At 48.6% G+C, this 21,226-nt stretch overlaps 1 protein-coding gene across 1 annotated transcript in view; it reads left to right on the forward strand.

Moving 5' to 3' along the window:
• TRPM1 (transient receptor potential cation channel subfamily M member 1) overlaps positions 1-21,226 on the forward strand; it is a 594,536-nt gene that overhangs the window by 482,132 nt on the left and 91,178 nt on the right. The window contains exon 21 of the mRNA XM_069624914.1: positions 20,713-20,964. Within this exon, the coding sequence (XP_069481015.1) occupies positions 20,713-20,964 (252 nt within the window). The remainder of the gene's footprint in view (positions 1-20,712; positions 20,965-21,226) is intronic.

Below are 21,226 nucleotides of genomic sequence, written 5' to 3' on the forward strand. Positions count from 1 at the left end.
CTTCTTCAGGAGAGGAGAGGGTCCATTGCTAGATGGGACTGCTTGGCTGCAAAGGTGATGCAAAACTTCTGTGGGTCATTATTTGCGCTTGCCATTGATCTTGATGGCCATTTTTGCCATTGATCTTGATGGCCATTTTTGTTGATGTTGCAGATCTAAGGCCATCTACATAGGAGCGACGCTGCAGTGTGCCGCTTGGTAAAGGCTGTCCCCTCGCAAGGCCCCTCTTTGTTTTCCCCCCACCAATGCTCATTTTCAGGGCCTTTATCCCAATCCCACTGGACACACACTGTTGCGGCCTTATGGCCTGTCGAAATAAGGACGCACACAAGGGATGCGAATGCACGTCTTTCTTTAATAACATTAAACAGCATACTAAACTTTGCCCCTCCTTTGGGCCTCCTCCCTCATCCCACGTAATGGCCCACGTGATGCTGTCCCGTGAGCCTGTCTCTGTCTTAAAGTGACATAGGGGGTCATTACAAGGTTGGAGGTAGCCATGCCGTTATTAGCAGCATGACTACCCTTTTACTGGGTACCGGGCCCGGGTTCCTTAAATGAGGAATTACAGGGTCATTCCAACCTTGGAGGACCTGTTAATTCCTCATTTAAGGAACCCAGACCCGATACCTCCCCATTCCCATTCGAGCCGCCATAGGGCTCAATGGGAATGGTGAGGGTGCCGTTGTTAGCACCCTGGTCTGCTCGCGGGACCCGCTAAGGGCTACCGAGTCCCGCGAGAAAAACTTGTAATGCGGTGGTAAGGGTTTAATGGGGCCACCAGCTCTACCGGCCCCGTTAAACCCCTACCGCCAACCTTGTAATGACCCCCATAGGCATGTAACAACACCCCCGGACATGTGTCCTTGCTTCCCCTCAACATTCCTCGACAAGGCGAAGTGGTTTCCTGATGGCTCGTTGCTGGCGGGCAATGGGGTTGTCACTTGGACCCATCTCAGGACTGTTGGTGGGCTCTGCCCCATGGCGACGCGACGGTCCGGGCGGAATCCACAGATCGCCCCTGGATTCACGAGGATCTTGGTCCAGATCAGGAGGTGGAGGCCTCTCGTCCTCTCTCTTAATAACATGTTTAAACAACAAACTGTTCTGTGTCACCTCTTTCTCAGAGTTCACAGCGGTCACCATCGTCCCTTTGATGGCGGCGACCTGTAGGGGGTTCTGGGCAAACCGAGAGTCCATCTTTCTGGCTGTGGTTTGCTTGCTGGGTGTCTGGATAGATAATCAGCTGGGTTATTCTCACCCCAGGCCTGTGGATGAACTCAAAATCGTATTCTTGGAGCCTGATGCCCCATCGCTCAATCCTGGGGGACATCTTGGTCCTGGGGTTCCCGAATAGTGACAGTAGAGCTTGGTGATCCGTGATGAGGGTGAATCTCTTCCCTATCACGAAGTTGTGAAAATGCTTGCACTTCCATACTGCTGCCAGGCTCTCTTTCTCAGCCTGCGAGTAGGCAGACTCAGGCGGGGCCAGTGCCCTGCTGGCATAGGCCACGATGTGTCTGGGGTGAACATCTACACCATTTGTCTGAGCTAGTATGGCTCTTAGTCCCACAGGACTTGCATCCACTACGATTTCAGTGTGCCAGTCCGGGTCAAAATAAGCAAGCCTTCGTGTTTCCGCCAGCGCCTGTTTAATGGTGTCAAATAGCGCTTGGCACTTGTACGACCATGCGAAAGGGACGTCCTTATGTAGCAGTAGCCTTAACGGCTCAGTAATGGTGGCATAGTGTGGGATATACCTGGCACAGTAGCCTGCCATTCCCAAAAACGATCTCACATCTGCTACCTGGCCTGGCTCTTGGAGGTTGAAGATGGTGGAGACCTTGTCGAGATCGGCCGTCATGCCATCTGCTGAGAAAATATGCCCGAAGAACTTCTTGGACAGTGGCACAGGTTGCGCACAAAGCAGTGTTGTGATCCTCACGCGACTTCCCAAACACAAGGATATCGTCACTGTAGTTAAGTGCCCCTCGCACCGGCCTGATGATCTGTCTGATGGCCTCTTGGAAGATCTCGGTTGCCGATGAGATGCTGAAATTTAGACTTTTGTAATGGAACAGGCCCTCATGAGTTGCAAAAGGTGTGATGCCCCTTGATTCAGGATGAAGCACCATCTGATGATACCCCTGATTGAGGTCAAGCTTGGAAAAAAGTACAGCCTTGTTAAGCTGGACAATCATGTCCTCTGTGCGTGGTCCTGGGTGTCGTTCTCTCTGGATGGCAGTGTTGGCCATCCTCATGTCCACGCAGAGTCTCAGTCGACCCCTTCCTTTGGCACAATCACCAGCGGTGAGACCCACATGGTCAGGCCTGTGTCTGGTTCAATGATGCTGCCTTCCAATTGCTGATTGAGCTCGTTTGACACAGCAGCTTGTAGGTGAAAACCAACTCTCCTCGGGGGTTGGGGGACAGCCCGGACCACTGTGACTATGTGCAATTTCACAGGGGACCCTTTCATCTTGCCTAGTCCTTTACACAGGAGTGGTAATTTGTTCAGAATTACGTCCTTCATGACATGGCTTCCGGGCAGATGACCATTCCAAATGGTGCAGACTTGGTCCTTTGCATCACTGATCGGGGCAGTCGAGCGGATGGTGTCACCTTCATGGACGTGAATGTCAATGAGCCCTAAGCAGGATTCAGTGCGGTAACTAAGTAGACACCATCCTTTGGTCGGGCTTCGGATCACGTGAATGATTGTGGTAGTGGATCGTTCTCTGTGGATGAGCTGGTGCCTGAAATATCCGATGGAGTGCAACGGGAGGTCAGTACCCCATTGGAAGATCTTGGACACTGGCTGGGCTAGCGTCAGCTTGTCAGGGATTTGAAGACATTCTTTTTCACCTATGATGTTCACAGTGCCTCCTGAGTTGACCAGAAAGCAGAACTGTCTACCGCATATCTCCACTGGTGTCCCGGGGGCCTCTCTTGCTTCTCTGTCATTCATGATGAGGTTTACGTATTCATCCTGGGTGTATTGGTCATACTGGTCACTCTCGTACTCCAGCCCGTGAGGCACTGTCACGTAATGACTTTGGCGCGGCTGTGGCGGTCCATCATACTCATCTTGAATCCTTGGGTTCTGTTCATACACCTTGAGCTCTTCTGCGTCATCATCAGGGTAGTGGTCCTCCACTACTCTCACGTACCGTCTTGGCCCTTGCTGATATGGACGCATCTGATATGTTTGGCTTTGCGTGGTCCAATTGTACGTCCGGTACTGTGGCAGTGGTGGAATGCGCGGAGTGGGGAAGGCTCTGCCCTCTCTACAGACCGATTGGAAGTGGCCTTCTGTGCCACAGTTCCCACACTTCTGGGATAGCACGGGGCATACCCCTGAGTGTGGGAACGCCATCCTGCAGCAGTAACACTGCCTCTGCATTCTGGGGGCTCTCTGGTATCCTCCTCTGGTGCTCCTGTCTCTGGCTCTTGGGTGGCTTGGTTGGACGGCTGCAATCAGCTCACACTTATCCTGCTTGGACGTGGCGTTTCCTGACATCTGGGTTGCTTGTACATCCACTCTCTCGAAGATTCTAGCGATTTTGCTAACTTCATCGATGGAGAGCGGTTTCTTGAGCAGTTGTTTCTTGAGGGTCTGTGATAGCGGCAACCTTTGATCACCCTTAGGCGAATGGCTTCATCCAACGAGAACGCATGGAACTGGCAATGTGCCCCTTTGATCCTCAGACGGGTGATGAATTTGTTTACTGTCCCTTCCACTCTCTGGGTACACTGATTGAACATGTACCTTTCGTAGTCTCTATTGGGCTCATTTACAAGTCTCTTGTTGAGGGCTGTGACCAGTGCCGCGAAATCAGGCTGCTCTGCTGTGGGGATGGTCTTAATGAGTGTTTTGATTTTATTGCCAGCTATGTTGAGGAACATACTGTGCAATTTCGGAGAGTTTTCCTCACCTGCCGCTGCAATAAAGTAATTGAAATCGTCAAACCATTCCACCCACTGTGGGCCTTTGTCTACATGCGGGGTCATGGAAAATGGGGGCGGCATGCGCCATGCAGTAGCTGTTGACCTCATAGGTGGGACTGGTATGGCCTGGGGTTGCAGGGCAAGTCCAGCTGGTGAGCTCTTGGTGGTGACCGGTGAAAATCAGGTGGTTGTGTCACTTAAGAGATATTGGCTGCACCACTGAAGTGTCGTCCTTTATAGGTTGTGGGAAGCAGCACTGCTTTCCTCGTGTCAGATTGCGTGTGGTGGGTTGCAAGTGTCCAAAACTTGTGTGCAAGTGGCCACAGCATGTCAAAACGTGTTTCCAAGTGTCCCACCGGTGGAGTGCCCAGGCAGGCTTTGGGGGAAGGGAGTGGTTAGGCCCATCTCAGAGAGCCCAGCCGTCGGGGTGCAGTGGGAGTTCCTGGAGCCACGTGATGACTGACAGGAGTCACGGGATGAACGTATGAGGGGGCCACCCACCTGGAGTTCCACATGCTCCAGTATACGCGGGTGCCCCAGCCGCTGGCGGACTGATGCACGGCAAGGAGACAGCGCTCTTCTCTCCTTGCGCCGCCTGGAGGGCACCATGTGATGTTGGCAGGAGGAGGAGGTGGGTGGGGGCCCGGGTTTGGGTCTCTCCTTGTCAGAGGAACACCAGGACTGCACTGGATGACAGCCATGGACGCGGCCTGTCAGCAGCCACTGGAGCAGGCACGGCGCAGCAGGATCGCTGGCGTGCCTAAGGAGGAGGATCCTGGTGTGCAACCGCAGTTGGCCTCGTCGCCAGCTGTTGCGGCCTTACGGCCTGTCGAAATAAGGATGCACACCAGGGATGCAAATGCACCTCTTTCTTTAATCACATTTAACAGCATACTAAACTCTGCCCCTCCTTTGGGCTCCTCCCTCCTCCCACGTCATGGCCCAAGTGACGCTGTCCCATGAGCTTGTCTCTGTCTTAATAAGACATAGGCACATAACACATACCTGCCTACATTCCAAAATGAAAAACCCGGAGTTCCACCTCACTGGCATGCCACGCCCACACGTTCGCAAGGCCACGCCCACACGCTCAGCCCACATATTTAAAAAAAAAAAAGCAGCAAAAAGTTACGCTGCGTGAGGAAAACAATTCGGTATGCAGGGTAACTTGTTTTTAGGCCGCAATAGGGACCAGATAAGAATGTGACCACAGTATGTGCATTGCTCATACACTGATTGGATCCCTATTTAAAATACACTGCACTAACCACAAAGAGGAGAGGGTTGGGTTGCTCCAGTGCCTGAACAAGTTGGCCATCGGAATCCTGTGCTCTATCACCAGGGTTACCCAGGATGGGGGATTAAGGGGTGGCGGGATGCTGAAGCTTATGCTGCAAACTTTGACCCAGGGGATGTCCTGGGAATCGACATCACATGAAGTGACATCACTGGCACGTGCCCGAGGCTGATGGACAATGGCTAGGCTTTGTTTTTTCAGTTACAGCCTGCTTTCCACCAAAACTAAAGAAGGATGGATAGAAGGTTTTAAATTAATCATCACCACTGGGCACCTTCACATGCCCTCCTTTGGTGGCTGGACCAACAGTGGTTTACAACTGGCTGGTGCCCTTCTGCAATGAGACAAATAAGCTTAAAAGTTGTGGTTTGGAAGGCTGCCCAGAGAAATTATAACGTTCAGGATTAATTCAAAGCCTTGAACCCATCACTGTAGTAGTGCAAAAACCTGGATCAAAGAGGTTGCACAACACAAAACCCATTTGATAACATTGTATTACTTTTCTTGTTACTCTGCTTCTCCTCCTGTATTATTGTTCTCATATATCAATCTTGATTTTTCACCTATGTTCAAAAAAGGTAAACCCACACAATAGATCATTTTTATATAATATGCAAGGTAGCTCAGTTAGTTGATGCAGCTGCTGTAGTGATCTTTGTGCAAGCAGTGGGTCACAAGTTTGTATCCTGGATGTGCCGGCGAGGCTGATGCAATGAATAACACGGAGTCGGCTCACGCCCTCCTCACAGGAAAGAGACAGGCAAGCAAGAAACAGAGATGCCAGTGGGCTTAAGCCCCAGAGGAGCTTGCCCTAGTCACCTAGCAGGCAACTGTGGCAGCCCAAGGTGGCTCCCACATGTCCAAGGTGGTGGAAGAGAGGGGTGGGGGTAAAGCAATGTGTGGAAGGTAGCAATCCTGAGGATTAGGCAAGCCCCCATGGCTTACATTAGTTTCTTCTCCACCCCCCGACTCACGAAGCATGTCTCAGATGGAAACCCCATAGCCATTCAGTCTAGGCTTATTGGGGGGAGGGGTACTAAGATGAAATCAGGGTGGCCGGTGCCTTACACAGTTAAGGACCGGGAAAGCCCCCTTGCCTACTGAAATGATTTCATTTTTCTTTTAGGGGGAGTACAATGGCTCACAAGCGATGGCTCCATGAGCAATCATTAGACAGAGACTGGTGCAGATGGAAAGCTTTATAACATCGCATAGCATGTTGACCTGAGCGCGTCTACATGGCTTCACATGGTGATCATGGTAGCGCGCCCCCACCTCCACTCTGCATAAAAAACCTTCAAGGACATTGAATTCAAGTACAATTTTAAATATCGTTTTTTTAAGCAAAAACACAAAAAGGATCTTTAGATCCGTTTGCTCTGGTTGAGGTAACACTGCGTGCCAGCGAGTGGGAACGTCACACTGATTTGTTGTTGGCGCAGCTGCTGACACTGCTTGTGTCTGCTCTTGGCCAATGGGCAGGGCCGGCCTTAGAGGCAGAAGCACCCTGGGCGAATTGGCTCCCCCCACTCCCCGTGCGACCCTGGTCACCAGGGGGATGAGGGGGGTTTGGAGAGGGGTCAGGAGCGCCACATTTGTTTTGTCTCTCCCTGCTCCGGCATCTGGCAGGGGGTTAATCACTGGAATAGGACGCTCATGCTAATGCATGCATGAGCGTCCTATCCCAATGAAAACCGCTGCCACCCCTGCGTCGGAGCGGGGAGGTAATCATCATGTGAATAGGGTGCTATTGGTACCCTATTGTTATTAAATGCGCCCCACCATCAAGGGCGCATTTAATAACATAAACTTGCCTGCCGCACCTTCTCCCACTACGCCAGCTCGGGGAGCCCTTAAAAGACTCCCTCAATCCTGCGTGGCAGGGTCTAATGGCACCCTGGGGGGGCATAGCGCCCCGGGCGATCACCCGGCTCGCCCTGCCCTAAGGCTGCTCTGCCGATGGGGCAGAGTAATGGAAGGAAAGGTTAACTTTAGACGTTTTCCTGGCCGGCCCGCCTTAGTACCTAGGTTGGGCTTAGACTCCTAGGATTTTCCCAGTGTGGGCTGCAAGTCTCCAGGCCCCACCTAGTCGGCGCCACTGCCCTCAGCCCCTTGAAGGCTCCTTGATTAAGCTTTTCTGAGCTTTGAAGGGGCAGAGTTGGAAAGCACCTGGGCTTTTCCCTGGGATTCTGCAGCTAAGCATCTGAAGTGCTACCTGTGAAGCCGCCCATCCACTCCCTGAGTGTAGGCGCACGGCATCATCAGTACCATGCCTGTGTGTGTGTGAGTCTGCATACAGTCCATGCTAGACCGGAAAAACTTCCCGGTGTTCCCGTGCACTCCGATCCTGCTTGCGCCATCCCTCAGTCTCCCATTTTGGAACCCCATTGTTGGGCAGCGATCGAGCGAAGGTTCTCAGTACTCTTCAGGTGGTGTGCGGCTTAGGTCCCAGTACACACCACATCTTAATGATCTCCAGAGCCTCACTGCTGAGCATGACCTTACTCTGGAATTTATGGTGACTATAAGAACATTCGTGTTGTTGATATTTCAGTGGCGTCGTTATGGGATTCTGGGGGGGCCGGACACCCCCTTCATAGTCCTGTGCTCCCCCTCCTAAGGCAAGCAGTGACCGTGTTCTCTGTTCGTGTTGTTATTTGTGACACACACTAAGGGAAATGTCTGCATATCACACGGCAAATCCTCTCCTTTTGTCTCAACGCTAGCTGTGATCTTGTTCTGCATTCTGGCATCGGTGTGAACATGAGCACGAGCCACTTCTCGGGTGTTCCTGCCCGGCCTCTGCACATCGACCCCCATAGTGTGCAGAGCAGCTTGCAGCCCCTCCCACCAGAATGTAGCGCATGAAACGGCTAATAATGGGCCATTAGTCACTGAATGGTTTCATTCCTGCATTCTGATGGGAGAAGAGGTGCAGTGTGGTTTGGGTAGTTGGTGTGCACAAAAACTTCTTTGCAGGAGTGCTTTTGACGTCACACATTACCTTTCATAGGCACCCCCCACTTTTGACTGTGCTCACCCCCTACTTTTTTCTTTGGCCCCCTCTGTGTCCCTCCTAAATGTGATTCCTAGTGACGCCACTGATCAAGTTTCATCATGTGTTCACCTTAATCCTGTCTGCATGGGTTACTCCTCAGAAGTTTAAAAAAAAATATACAAGGAGGAGTGATACATTGAGTAAGCATATCAGACCATGCCCCGGTACACGTAGAACTGAAGTGGGATGCAGCAATACATAGATGTTACAGTTACAATACAATTAAGTTACCATCTGAATATATGGTTATAATGATATGTTATTTATATGACGCTTTTGCCAAAGCGCTGTACTTAGAACTTTTTTACATACAAATATCAGCCAACCGAAGTTGGTGCTCATTTATCGACCTCGGAAAGTTAAGTTGTCCTTGCCAGGATTCGAACCTGCAACCAGCAGATCACACGCAGATTGCAGCAGCAAGGGCACAACCCGCTGAGCTACCATGCCATATAGAAACAATATGGTCTATAATTAAAAATGATTCTGCTGCTCGGGGCAACTAGATATGAATTGTTTCAATCATTGTCAATGTTTAGGTCAGTATCAATGTGACTACCTATTCCAGTAGTACAACATGGCTGCTCAATAGGGTGCATGGCAGCAACTTCTTTACTCATAAGCACATTCAGTGAGTTAGTAAATGAGTATATGGGTGAGGTAGCCGGTGTGCTGAAAGCCTGCACATGCCATGTGTGGCCTTGAGGGAAGGGTGTCGTCCTCTACTGGCATTGCTCAGTCGCTGGTCCTCATGGTACAAGTCAGCAGCCAGGGACGTGCTTGGAGAGATTGGTTTAGAAGGCATTTCAGCAGAGCGGGTGCAGGGGTTGGTAGTTCACCCAATGGTAAACTGAGGGCGCTCCCTTCCTTGTGCCCTCTGTGATCTCCTGTGCCATTTGGTTGGTGCACAATCTGAGGGTCGTTCCCTCATAGATGGCCACGTGCACAGTGGAGAGCACTGGAACTGTAATTCAATATGTCATTGGGACCCAGTGTTGGGTCTTTAAGGAAGGATCAATGGGGTTTTCATGTTGAGGCCAGATTTGGCCACCTGATTCTTACTGAATACTATGGCCAAGGTGTTTTGCATGCCTTTCAGAACTATATCCTTGACCAAAGTGCCGTCACTGGTTAGCCGAGGTATCTGTCAGACCAGTGTTTGGTGTTTGGATGCTCTTGGATGCTGATTGCTTTGATCTCAGAACAGGATCTCATACATTAGAATTAGCCCATGAATCAGACCAACCATATGTTAGTGCAAACACCTTCTCTGATGACAATACTTGTCAATGGTTTCAGAGAAAACTAATCATTGAGAGTTGTTTTGTTGTAAAAGTGATGTTTTGCAATAGAGCACTAAGTCACGAAGTAGGTAACCTCTTACTTGAGTACTTGAAGACATATCCTCCATGGCAAAAGAACAGGATGCAATAACTATGGGCAATGTCAACCACTCAGACACATTTCTAGAAACACATTTGTATTGTTGGGGAATAGATTATCGTTTTCTAGACCAAAAGATAGAAAATTGAACAGGCGGAAGTGAGTCATTAAAATTACCCTTAACCACTACAAGAAACACATGAATGGATTTAGATCTGCTAAGAAACTCAGGGGCTGATAATAAACCTGGAGGCCAGTGTAGAAAAGAACTCACGCATCTATTTTCAGCAGGGCGCACCTCCCTAATCTGGTAACATCTGCGTGACATATCCCAATGGATAATGTTTGTATCTGGGTAGATAGCTCAGTAAGATAAGCGCTCTACTCAGTCATCTCAGGTTCGCCTTCAGCATACTGGTACAAATCCCTGCCGTGCCACCCAACCTTTTTACACTTCTGAGGTCAATAAATTCAGTACCCTTAAAAAGAGGCGATGATAATACCTATCATTGCAGTGCTTTTAGAGGCCGGACGAATCCTTCAAGAAGCGCAATATGAAAACATTGTATAATTGCTTCAAAGGGAGAGGAGCACTGGCAGATGGGCATTCACCCTGTAAAAGCCTCATAAATACAATGCCTGTGTTAATATAGTTGATAAGACATCCAAATGAGTGATTTGAATTCTCAAAAATGGCAGGTATAGAGGAAGTGATGTCACACTCCCTTTTACTCTTCCACACCTAAGAAACAGTCAGTGGCATGACTAGATTAATATGTTAGGAAACACTACCAAAATGGACGAAAAGCCATTTCTGTTATACAGTACTAGCAGAAGTACCTGTTCTTGTAGACAGATATGATAACACTGATCCTGTAGGTCACTGTTCCGATTTGCTTATCGCTTGATGTGCTTTGCACCCTGAAGCAAACTGCACTGCGAATGGGCCTGTGTGGCTGGCTGAGATACCCCAGAGCAGACTTTGGGGGAGGCGAGAGTTGGTGTGCTGCTGCATACTGGGACCTTTTGTGCTCCCTCCCCACCTGTCGCCACACCCTGGCATGGTGCAGTTTGTTATGGTGCAAATATCTTGGAAACTGTGCATCCTTGAGCCTAGACCTCGAGTTGTGTTCCTCATGTCGTTACTGGTCCTTCTAGGACCACAATGATGTTTCAGCAATTTCAGGCAACCGTCTGATGTGTGAACTTGCTGGAATCCGGGGAAAGGGGTGCAGAGCGGTGAAACAGTGTGGAATTGTATAAGGAACAACGCTTCGCCAAGCCACAAACCCATAAACAAATTTTGACTTGTAAAATCCAGGAAACGGGGTATGGTCTCCGAATGTCACGTAGTCAGTAATGTCCAGAGGGTCCTAACAGGTAACTATGCAAAGTTTGGAGCAGGTTGGTGAATAGGTGTGGAATTGCATAAGGAACAACGCTTTGCCACAAACTCACAAACAAATTTGGACTTTTGCTGAAATCCGGAGAACAGAGTAGGGTGTCCAAATGTCAAGCACTCCGTAATGTCCAGAGGGTCCTAACAGGTAACCATGCAAAATTTGGTGCAGATTGGCGAAACGGTGTGGAATTGTATAAGGAACAATCCTTCACCAAGCCACAAACCCACAAACAAATATTGACATTTGCTGAAATCCAGGGAAAGGGGTGGGGTGTCCAAATGTCATGTAGCCAGTAATGTCCGGAGGGTCCTAACAGTCATCTATGCAAAATGTGGAGCAGATTGGTGAAAAGTGCGTGGAACTGTATAAGGAACTAAACTTCGCCACAAATCCGGCCACAAACAGACACATTTTGACTTTTATATATATAGTTTTCTGAACCAGGGTGCAGCCATGACAAACTAAAGCTGCGGAAATTACCTGTGGACAAACAGGCTATTTGCAGGACACTGCTGGATTGGCAGACTAGTGAGCTGGCGGAGGCCCTACTCGCCAGGGTCTATTGCCCATTGGGGTGAGGAGAGTACTAATAAGTAGAGAAGAAGCAGGGAAGTTGCTATGTCTGGAAAAGATCCGGGGCTACGCTGATGAAGGGACTGTCAGGACCCAGGGCTAGCCAGGGAAGTTGCTATGTCTGGAAAAGATCCGGGGCTACGCTGATGTAGGGACTGTCAGGACTCAGGGCTAGCTATAGCCTTTTGGTTGTAGTCTGTGAGCTTCTATCCAGGGCTTCAACCAAAAGACCCCTCAGGCCCCGCACCCCAGCAACAACTCTGTGAAGGAATCAGAGAAACTGCCTGCTATTGTCTGTTGATTGGCAAAGGTCAAAGAACACAGCACTACAGGGTGCATGCGTGAAGGACGTCTGGGCGTGATGGTTGCACTTTGAAAGAGAACCCCAGTGAACTGTGTGCAAAATGTTAAGCCATCAAGAAAGGTAATAATTACTAACACTGGGATTAATGGTTACAAATGTCAGACTCTCCAATCGGAGAGACAAGGAAACATGCTCTGCCCACCAGAGCGGATAACTGGGGGTCGAGAGGTCATTGGTACACTGCTGTATATTTACACTTCCGCGCGGCAGCCGCCCATTACGTGCTCCCAGTTCCGTTGCAAAGAACAAACACGAAAACGACGACATAGCCTTTCACTTACGTAAAAGAAGACATAAACACCATGTAACAGGAAACCCAGCCCATGCTGGCGTGTGTGCATGTGTCCGCTCTGCGCTTGTTTGCATGTGCTGGGTTTCCTGTTCCATCGTTGAACATTTCATTTTAACCCCATGCATCAGAGAAGAGTGGTTGGGCCTGAGGAGCCACGTGGCTTCTCTCAGATACCATCGTTCCACTTGAAAGGTTAACTGAGGTACATCTGCTGAAGTACCAGCAGCATTGGCTACCGTTACCACCACGCGGTCGCATGGACTTACCACGGCATCCGAGTGCTGGTGGGACGCTGTTAGTGCCCATTTTTGCAGTCCATAGAACTCCAGAGGAATATTGGCGGATTTGCCATGAGTGGTAAAGTGCAGGGCCCCTCTGATGATAAGGGGGTTCTCATACTTGAGGAGAGACTCCACATCTCCTTGGATGCTACCAGACAAGGCAGCTAGGGAATTGGGTGTTCAACAACCTCCATAAAACTACAGCTAGACTACAGTTATACTACAGCTCACCTGGGCTCCCATGGTGTGGACAGGTGGTTTGGTGAGGGAGTCCAAGCTAGACAAGGTACTACTAAACGTCTGCAGGTTTTCTCAGAACACCATCCTAACACCTTCTCCCTGGGGACAGAGATACACACCCGTTTGTAGACTTTGGGTAAACGCTGTAAGTCCCTGATGGGTCTATGTGAATGTTGCAGCGATTCAATGCCGCTGCTGCGGTGCTGCTGGGTCTGGCACTATACAACGAAGGCAATGGGCTCCGGCTTGCTGAACGCCAACACCGAGCAAAAGACTAATGCATACCGCATACACCAGGCAACTATAGAGTACAGACTGCAAGACAAAAAATGATCGGATAACCAGCGGAACTCTTCTACCTCTGCTCCACCTAATCCACCCATGCTTGCAGGAACTAGAGTGCCAAGAGGCCATGGAAAATGGCAAACGATGCGCTACCTCAAGAACCAATGTCATAACGTAACTTGTCTGGTAAAGACCATCCAGCGGTTGCGACTGTTGGCAAACATTTTGACATAGGTCACGTGCTGATTGTGGCTGTCTGTGTGATGTGATCTTTCCAGAGAATGTCTTCAAGGGCCTCATTACACATTTGGCAGTAACGGAACTACAGCTGCATTTACCGCACCGCCCAACTACGAGTTTGGCTTTTAAGTGAAGGATTGACCACCAGCATAATGCTGGAGGTACATCTGCCATTTGAATGCCGAAAATCGGCACTGCGTAGTGTTTCTGCCTAAATCTGCTTTCCCATTTGGGGCTCTAGGGCTCCCTACAGCGAGCCCTAGAGCCCCAAATGGGAAAGCAGATTTAGGCAGAAACACAGCGGCATGTAAGCACAACCGTGTTGTGTTTCTGCCTGCCTTTGCTTTCACTTTGGGTCTCCGGTGCTCTCCTGGGGGAGCACCGGAGACCCAAAGTGATAGCCACGGCAGGCAGAAACACAATGCGGTTGTGTTTGAAAACGCTGCGGTTTTTCTTTCTGAGTTTCTCAGGCTCCTCCGAGCCTGAGAAACTTAGAAAGAAAAACCGCAGTGTTTTCAAACACAATAACGTTGTATTTATGTTTGCGGTCACTTCAAAAGCGACCGCAAACATAAATACAACGTTTTTAAAGCTGCGGTTTTATTTCTAAGTTTTCCGGGCTCCTCCAGTCCGGAAAACTTGAAAAAAAACGCAGCTAGTGCTTATTTAAAAAATAAAAAAAAAAATAGCACTTACCGAGATGCAGCCGCAGCTTTTCTGCCTGTAGTCTCCGGTCCGTGTCCTCCGAGTCCCGGCACCAATGAAGGGAAAGCCACCCTGTTTACTACAGCTGGCTGGCTTTTCCTTCATTAGTGCCGCAAAAGCCAGCACAGGCGGGCAGCCATTTCACAAAATGGATGCGCCCATGTGCTTGCTTTTTCAATTTTTGAGCTTGAATTGCTCAAAATTTTACATAGGGACTTCGAAAAAAAAATGCCAATCTTTTTTTTATGTTGCCTATCTAATTTTGAAATAAAAATGTTTGGGCAAACCATTCCTTTAAGTCAGCCCCACTCCCTGTCTTGTACAATAAGCCATGCATGTCCTCTCTACTCTAAGGTCTGTTGAGTGGGACAGTCAATCCTGAGTAATTTCACTATGTGCCTGATGTATTGCACCCATGACTACAAGCACCTTATCAAATATGGTCCATGAAGTGCCCCACATGTGATGCTACAACACTCATCCGTGTGCCAAAAAAGCGCCCAATGACGAAATTGCTTACCAAATGCACCCCGGGCTGACTATGAATTCAGTCCGCAATTCTTTACTTGACAAAAGCTGTGAAATGGTGAGGAGCTCTCCCAACAGACTCCTTGCCACGCAGGGAATCTCCCACCTTCTTTTATGCGCAGAGCAGTGAACTGCTGGCCATTACGGCAGTCCTCAGGCTCACGACTGGGTAGCGTCCTTCATTTATAGTTTCTGAATCAAAGATGGCCACAAGCTGGAAAGTCTGGCTAATGCAGTTTTGAGCTGGTCTGGTTGTTCCAATTGAGGTTAAGTGCCCCTTATGACGGTGAAGTGCCCTCACCAACATGTGCCTATGAAGTATTTGTTAAGCCCACCATGTCCTTCTGGGACATCACAGTGTGTTGGCAGTGCTCATAGGCCTTCAACAACCTGCGCCTGCCTGTTTGCAGATAGCATGCTGGCTCCACCCTGTGCTTTTGACCGGATGTTGCAATAGTTTGTCTGCCAACCTGGCTTCTGGCATTTGATCCTCCTCTGGACCCAGGTGTGGTGTATCTACCACAGAAACCTCCTGATGGCCTACTTAGGACCTGGAAGGTCCCTGGATTAGTCGCTGCCCCCACTTAGGTTGTCAAGTGCTTGATTTGGGCGATGCTTGTTGAAAGCCTCACATTTAATAGTGGTCCAGCAGTTCTTTTCAAAGTGAAATGTTGACGACCGAATAGTAAGGGAAACTTAAGCACAATGCCAACAATTGAAAATCATTAATGTAATCATACTTACTACAGGCAACAGACAAGGATTTTTGGGATTGCAAAAAGTGTAACAATGTTGCAAATTGGGAAAAAGTATCCAAACCAGCCAATGAGAAGCTGTGGTTCAGGCCTTCCAATAAAGTTTATTTTAAGCATCTATGTTATTCAACGGCAATGACAACAGCCTCCAAAATGTGATCTGTGCATATGGCAGCCTTGTGCCAGGGTGGGCCCAAGACCTAGGTTGTAGTAGTGAATTATGTATGTATTTATTGTATTTGAGGGTAGCGCCCAGACCCGGAGCCCTCACGGCGCTAAGTGATGGCCCAGTAAATATGGGTACCTTCTCGCTTTACACAAATCATGTCACACACTCGGGGGAGTTGCTAGGCCCCCTTAGCCACCCCCCAGGCAACGCCCCTGCACACACGTCTTCTCAGCAGGCCACACGCTGCAGCGGAGGATGTTCTGACGGTCTTAGACAAGGTGCTGGGAGTTGCAGGTCTCATCGTAAAGGAAAGTGAAGTGTGTGAGCATGAGTGTGCACTCATTGAAGTCAAATTGTGTTGGAGGAGTGTCATTTGCTTCTCCGAACAGTTGCTCATGTGTCATTATTTTCTTTAATGGGGGGGGGCAAGGACTTGGATGAGAGTTGAGAAAACAGTAACCCACTGACAGTGATTCATCAATGACCAGGCTTTGCGCATTGCGTAAGAGGGGCAAGGCGCAAGAAGCCACTGTTATTGGTGCCTTTTTTGCTGCCAAACAGCAAAGTCCAGGCAGGTGACTAGTATCACTCCTCTGGCAAAAACAGGGTTTATTGTACTCAGTTTCTCACACAGCAACCTATGACTCGGGGAGATAGCTCAGGGGCAAGGCGCTCGCCTTGGAAGCAAGCCGACGCAGAGCAGCAGAGGGTCGATCCCCGGGCCCACGCATAGAAACCTCTGGGTATTAAGCGCCTTATAATAATAATAATATTCATAGCAGCACCGCCAGAGTTCAAGGTGCGCTCCTACTGAGCCACATCCAGGGAATCCTGGAAAATGCTAGTCCTTCGTTCACGTTTGTGCGTTTATAAGGCCTCTGCTGCCAATCTCTGCCCACGGTACAGATTCTTCTTCCAGCAAACAAGGTGGAATGGACCAAGCAGTCCGTCAGGGGGCAGATTCCCCGGTCCAGTTTTCAGCCCTGGAGATTGCTTGTAGCTCTTGTGGCAGGAACTCAAAACCTAAGGACAGTCTGGGATGCTCTGCAAGATGCCTTAAATGAAACGATTTCTCTGAGAAAGGCGGAATCCCTGAGCCTAAAATAGTTTCATCCCAGACCCCAAACACCTGCACTATGTCTGCCTGCTAAATAAGTGCGAAGGTTGCAAACATCATAGAACTTTCCTTCCTACCATCAGCTAAGTCCCAACCTCCTTTTCCAGAGCGGCAACGAGAACCTTTCACCAAAGTTGAGTCCTGAAAACCAAGAGAGTTGGCACTTAGGCCCAAGCTAAGCACTCGAGGATATGCAGGTCAAGCCGGCTCAAATGCCCATGGATTCCTAGTCATCATTTACCTTCTTGATAGAGAGTTAGCACTTAGGCCCAAGCTAAGCACTCGACAATATACAGGTCAAGCCGGCTCAAATGCCCATGGATTCCTAGTCATCATTTACCTTCTTGATAGAGAGTTGGCACTTAGGCCCAAGCTAAGGACTCGACAATATACAGGTCAAGCCGGCTCAAATGCCCATGGATTTCTAGTCATCATTTACCTTCTTGATAGAGAGTTAGCACTTAGGCCCAAGCTAAGGACTCGAGGATATACAGGTCACGCCGGCTCAAAAGCCCAAGGATTCCTAGTCATCATTTACCTTCTTGATAGAGAGTTCTCATTTCCTTTGGGATGCAGGTGTAAATTGTTGCACTAATCATGTTCAAACGTTCTCAGCCTTCCTTAACAGAGAATGCAAAGGACCAGATGTAAGATATAGGCTGGCCAAGCTGCCGGCCTTGTCATAGACTTTTTATCTGATTAACTTGGTAAAACCTCATAAGCCCATGGCTAAACCTTTGAGGGTGAGATACTTTAAGGCAATTACAATGATCAGTTTGATAGTGTCCCAGAAGCTTCCTGAAAATTGGAGGACTGGAAGTGCACTAATATGTGTTATAGCATGGACTTTTCTAAATCTGCAAATGTACATGCATTGTTTGGGGGGCTTCTCCGGGCAATACTTGCATGCATACAAAGTATGCACATCCCATTGGCTGCCATTAGTACCAGGTCAATGCATAACCTGTGTGGTTCAAATACAGTGCAACATTTCGTTGCCTGCAGACCTATAGTCCGTTATGGGGATAGTGGATGGCAACAAGGATGTCACATAGAGGGGGCCCGCAGGCCTTGAGCCACACCCATATTTGCACAGGTTAGACCCAACAAGCTGAAGTGAGCAGGGGTTCAGATGAGAGTGCTCTTAAGTGAGTTTAGAGCCTCACAAAGAATGTTTCTGATGCGTCCTCACAATTAGCCAATGGGGATTCAGCAGAGGAAGATACCAAATTGCACTCAACTGAAGCCATATGATCCTGGGCAAACGCTTTATAATATGATCTCCTGTGTTCTTTATAAATTCATTAGTTTGTATTTTGAACACATTTAGCAACGAGTATTTGGCAATATAGCAAAGTGAATTTTTTTATCCTAAAACTAACATTGCAAACAAGTGTTTGTCGTGCCCATTTCTACCTTTTGACATTATTTTTGCACAAAATCTAAATGTGGATACCTTTGAATAGACTAACTGGGAATATTGTGCAGCATGGATATTGTGAGGGTAAAGACGAAAGAGGGTGACAACGAGGGGTCAAGTTTGGGGCTACAAACTTTTATTATGAAAGAAACATTTGTTCTCTCACTGCTTCTAAGGGGCTTGCCTTGTCTCAACCTAGGAAGCTTTAATGACCTGATAGAATGTCCATCCAAAAGTACTATGTTCTCTGTCCACTGTCAGAAACCTAGCAATGTAACCGTAACACCTAAACCAAAAGTCTATAACAAAAGTAAAGTTAATTCACCACGAGAATAATTTCCTTCTCCTGGCTTGCTTTAGTCTTCTCGTAATAGTAATTCTTCCAGTGTCCCTTCAGAACGGGGCCAGGGGAATGACTCCCTGGTTCTTTTATCAAGGTTCTCCATGGTGATCCTTCAGCACTTCTGCAGAAAGCGTGTGCCAGTCCCTTGAACTCTTTCCAGGAAGTAGAAAAGCTCATGGCTTTATCTGGCCTCCCTTTAACATCTGGATGATAAGTATCTTTTCCAGGCTCCTCTGGGTCCATATTTTCAACCTTTCACAAGTCTAAGTGAGCAATGGTAATGGTTGGCCACTGCGATGAGGGAGATGACTCCCAGTGCCTCCTGCCGGAGCAGTAGTATTGGCTTGGCCACCGCGATGAGGGAGATGACTCCCGTTGCACTTTGCTGGAGCAGTGGTATTGGCTTGGCCACTGCGATGAGGGAGATGACTCCCAGTGCCTCCTGCCGGAGCAGTAGTATTGGCTTGGCCACCGCGATGAGGGAGATGACTCCCGTTGCACTTTGCTGGAGCAGTGGTATTGGCTTGGCCACTGCGACGAGGGAGTTGTCTCCCGATGCACTCTGCTTGAGTAGTGTTATGGGTTTGGCCACTGCGACGAGGGAGATGGCTCCTGTTGCACTCCGCTTGAGCAGTGGTATGGGTTCGGCCACTGCGATGAGGGAGTAGACACCAAAGGTACTCTGCTTGAGCAGTGGTATGGGCTTGAAAACTGTGCGGCGGAGATAACTCCTGATGCACTTGGAGTAAGCTGGGTCTCTTCCAGGACCGATCTTTTCCAGTTACCTGTGGTGCCTTGGGGACATGTTTCCTGTTCTTCACAGGGTGGCAGGGGCCTTTCCTCCTCCTCCTCCTTCTCGCTCTCTGCACGGCACCTCGACCAGTTCATGCTCTCAGTGTCATTTCTGGACTTGACGGCCCACCTTCCAGTGGTCACGCCACCACCAAGTGAGTCAGCTCTCTGCTAGCTCTTAGGAAACTCCAGCAACATCCTGCCTTACCTCTCTCGTTCCCTGGGGGGCGTGATTGCGCTGGCTGCAGCGTTCCGAGTTTGAACTTCATTGGCATTGTTCGCATACTCCTGGTTTCTGCGATGAGATCTCCTTTGTCCATTCTCGCTTTCCTGTTTATACTTTAGGAACTGCCCTCATGTGACATCAAAACCATTTGTTAAAGTCTTCTTGGCACTCTTCATGCCTCCAGTGAGCCACCTCATTACAGTACTTGGCTGGCTCTTCATCTGGTCACTCCATATGCCTCTCACATTCTTCCCCGTTGCAGTTGGTCTTATAATTGTCACAGTCATGGCTTTACAGTAGCACAAGGTTCTAATATCAAGGGTCGATGAAAAGGGTGACCATGAGTGTCAGAGTTTATGTGCTGTGGCGGTGTTATGGAGGCTTCCCCGGGATCACCCCATTACTTCACAGACCATTACTGTGAAGAAGAAAACATCACATCATTTACAATTAATTTATGTGAAAATATAGATGGGGGTTGGGTTGGGGTATTCATTAAAGTGGGGCAGTGTGGAGGATGGCTGCGAGGGTCTCCCCCACATTTATTTTCACGTACATTTGTTGTAAAACATTCAATGCTTTTGCATTCACACTCATAGATGTGTTATTGTCACTTAGATCCCTTTTCCCCAGGTGGACGTCCTTATCCCCAGCAGGGGAGACCCTCCCTATGAGGTCCTCCCACATTTTACCTCCCCTAGGGAGACTATTGGGTAGCTGCCTCACCTCTGTTACCTCATAGGAAAGGGCTCCCCCACGGGTAGAAGTGACGAAACCTGGTGAATCATCATAATACAATGACATTGTTTTCGAGTTTGAATAGAGTTCTTCATCAAATTATGTAGCGGGAAATGAGTTGAAAAGAAACACACCCTGAACTGTTGTTTCCTAAGAAGAAGAAAAACATTTTCAGTTCAATCTTCATTGGGTAATAGAGTGGTTTGCATGCCTGAGATCACCACCTTATCTATAGGACATGTATCTGGCAGCAGGAAAAGCACATCTAGTAACACCCACTTTTGCTTGTTACTACATTTGAAACCATATAACATTCAAAGGTTAAGTGTTAATAATCCATGCTTCCTTAAAATGCATTTCTCAGCACTGCTGGAAATGTGAGTTGTGTGCAGTGGCTTCTGTTATGGGTTTTACTTGCTGCACAGGGACCATGAGGAAACATTGCAATTGCGGAAAAGTGATGTGCAATGAAGATCATGGGCATATACGCGTACCCTTCTAATCACATCATCACCAAGCAACATGATTGATTACGGCCTTGTCCTTACATTACAGATTCTGATGTCAGAGCCTGGTAAACTGAGTCAGAAGGTGAAGGTGTGGCTTCAGGAGTACTGGAACATCACTGACATGGTGGCCATTTCTGTGTTCATAATTGGAGCGATCCTTCGGCTTCAAAATGAGCCGTACATGGGATACGGAAGAGTCATTTACTGTGTGGACATCATCTTTTGGTACATTAGAGTGCTGGACATTTTTGGCGTCAACAAGTACCTGGGGCCTTACGTCATGATGATCGGAAAGATGGTTAGTATTGGAGTGGCGCGTGTCCTCTTTCTGCATCACTCCCACTTTCTGTTTCCACCAATCCCTGTTTCTCTCCTTCCCTGTGTAGGCGGCACACAATATCCAATAATATCCCTCCATTTCAAATGGACCCATCTGCTCTCCTGTGCTTTCCCTCATTTCTCCTCCCATCTCCAATCTAAATGTATATTTCTATTTATATCCATTCATACTAGTAATAATGAAGATGGAGTGCCTATTAGAAGATACATAATCTGACATG

Source organism: Ambystoma mexicanum, chromosome 11 (genome assembly GCF_040938575.1).
Source record: "Ambystoma mexicanum isolate Mex_15411 chromosome 11, UKY_AmexF1_1, whole genome shotgun sequence".
NCBI lineage: Eukaryota > Metazoa > Chordata > Amphibia > Caudata > Ambystomatidae > Ambystoma > Ambystoma mexicanum.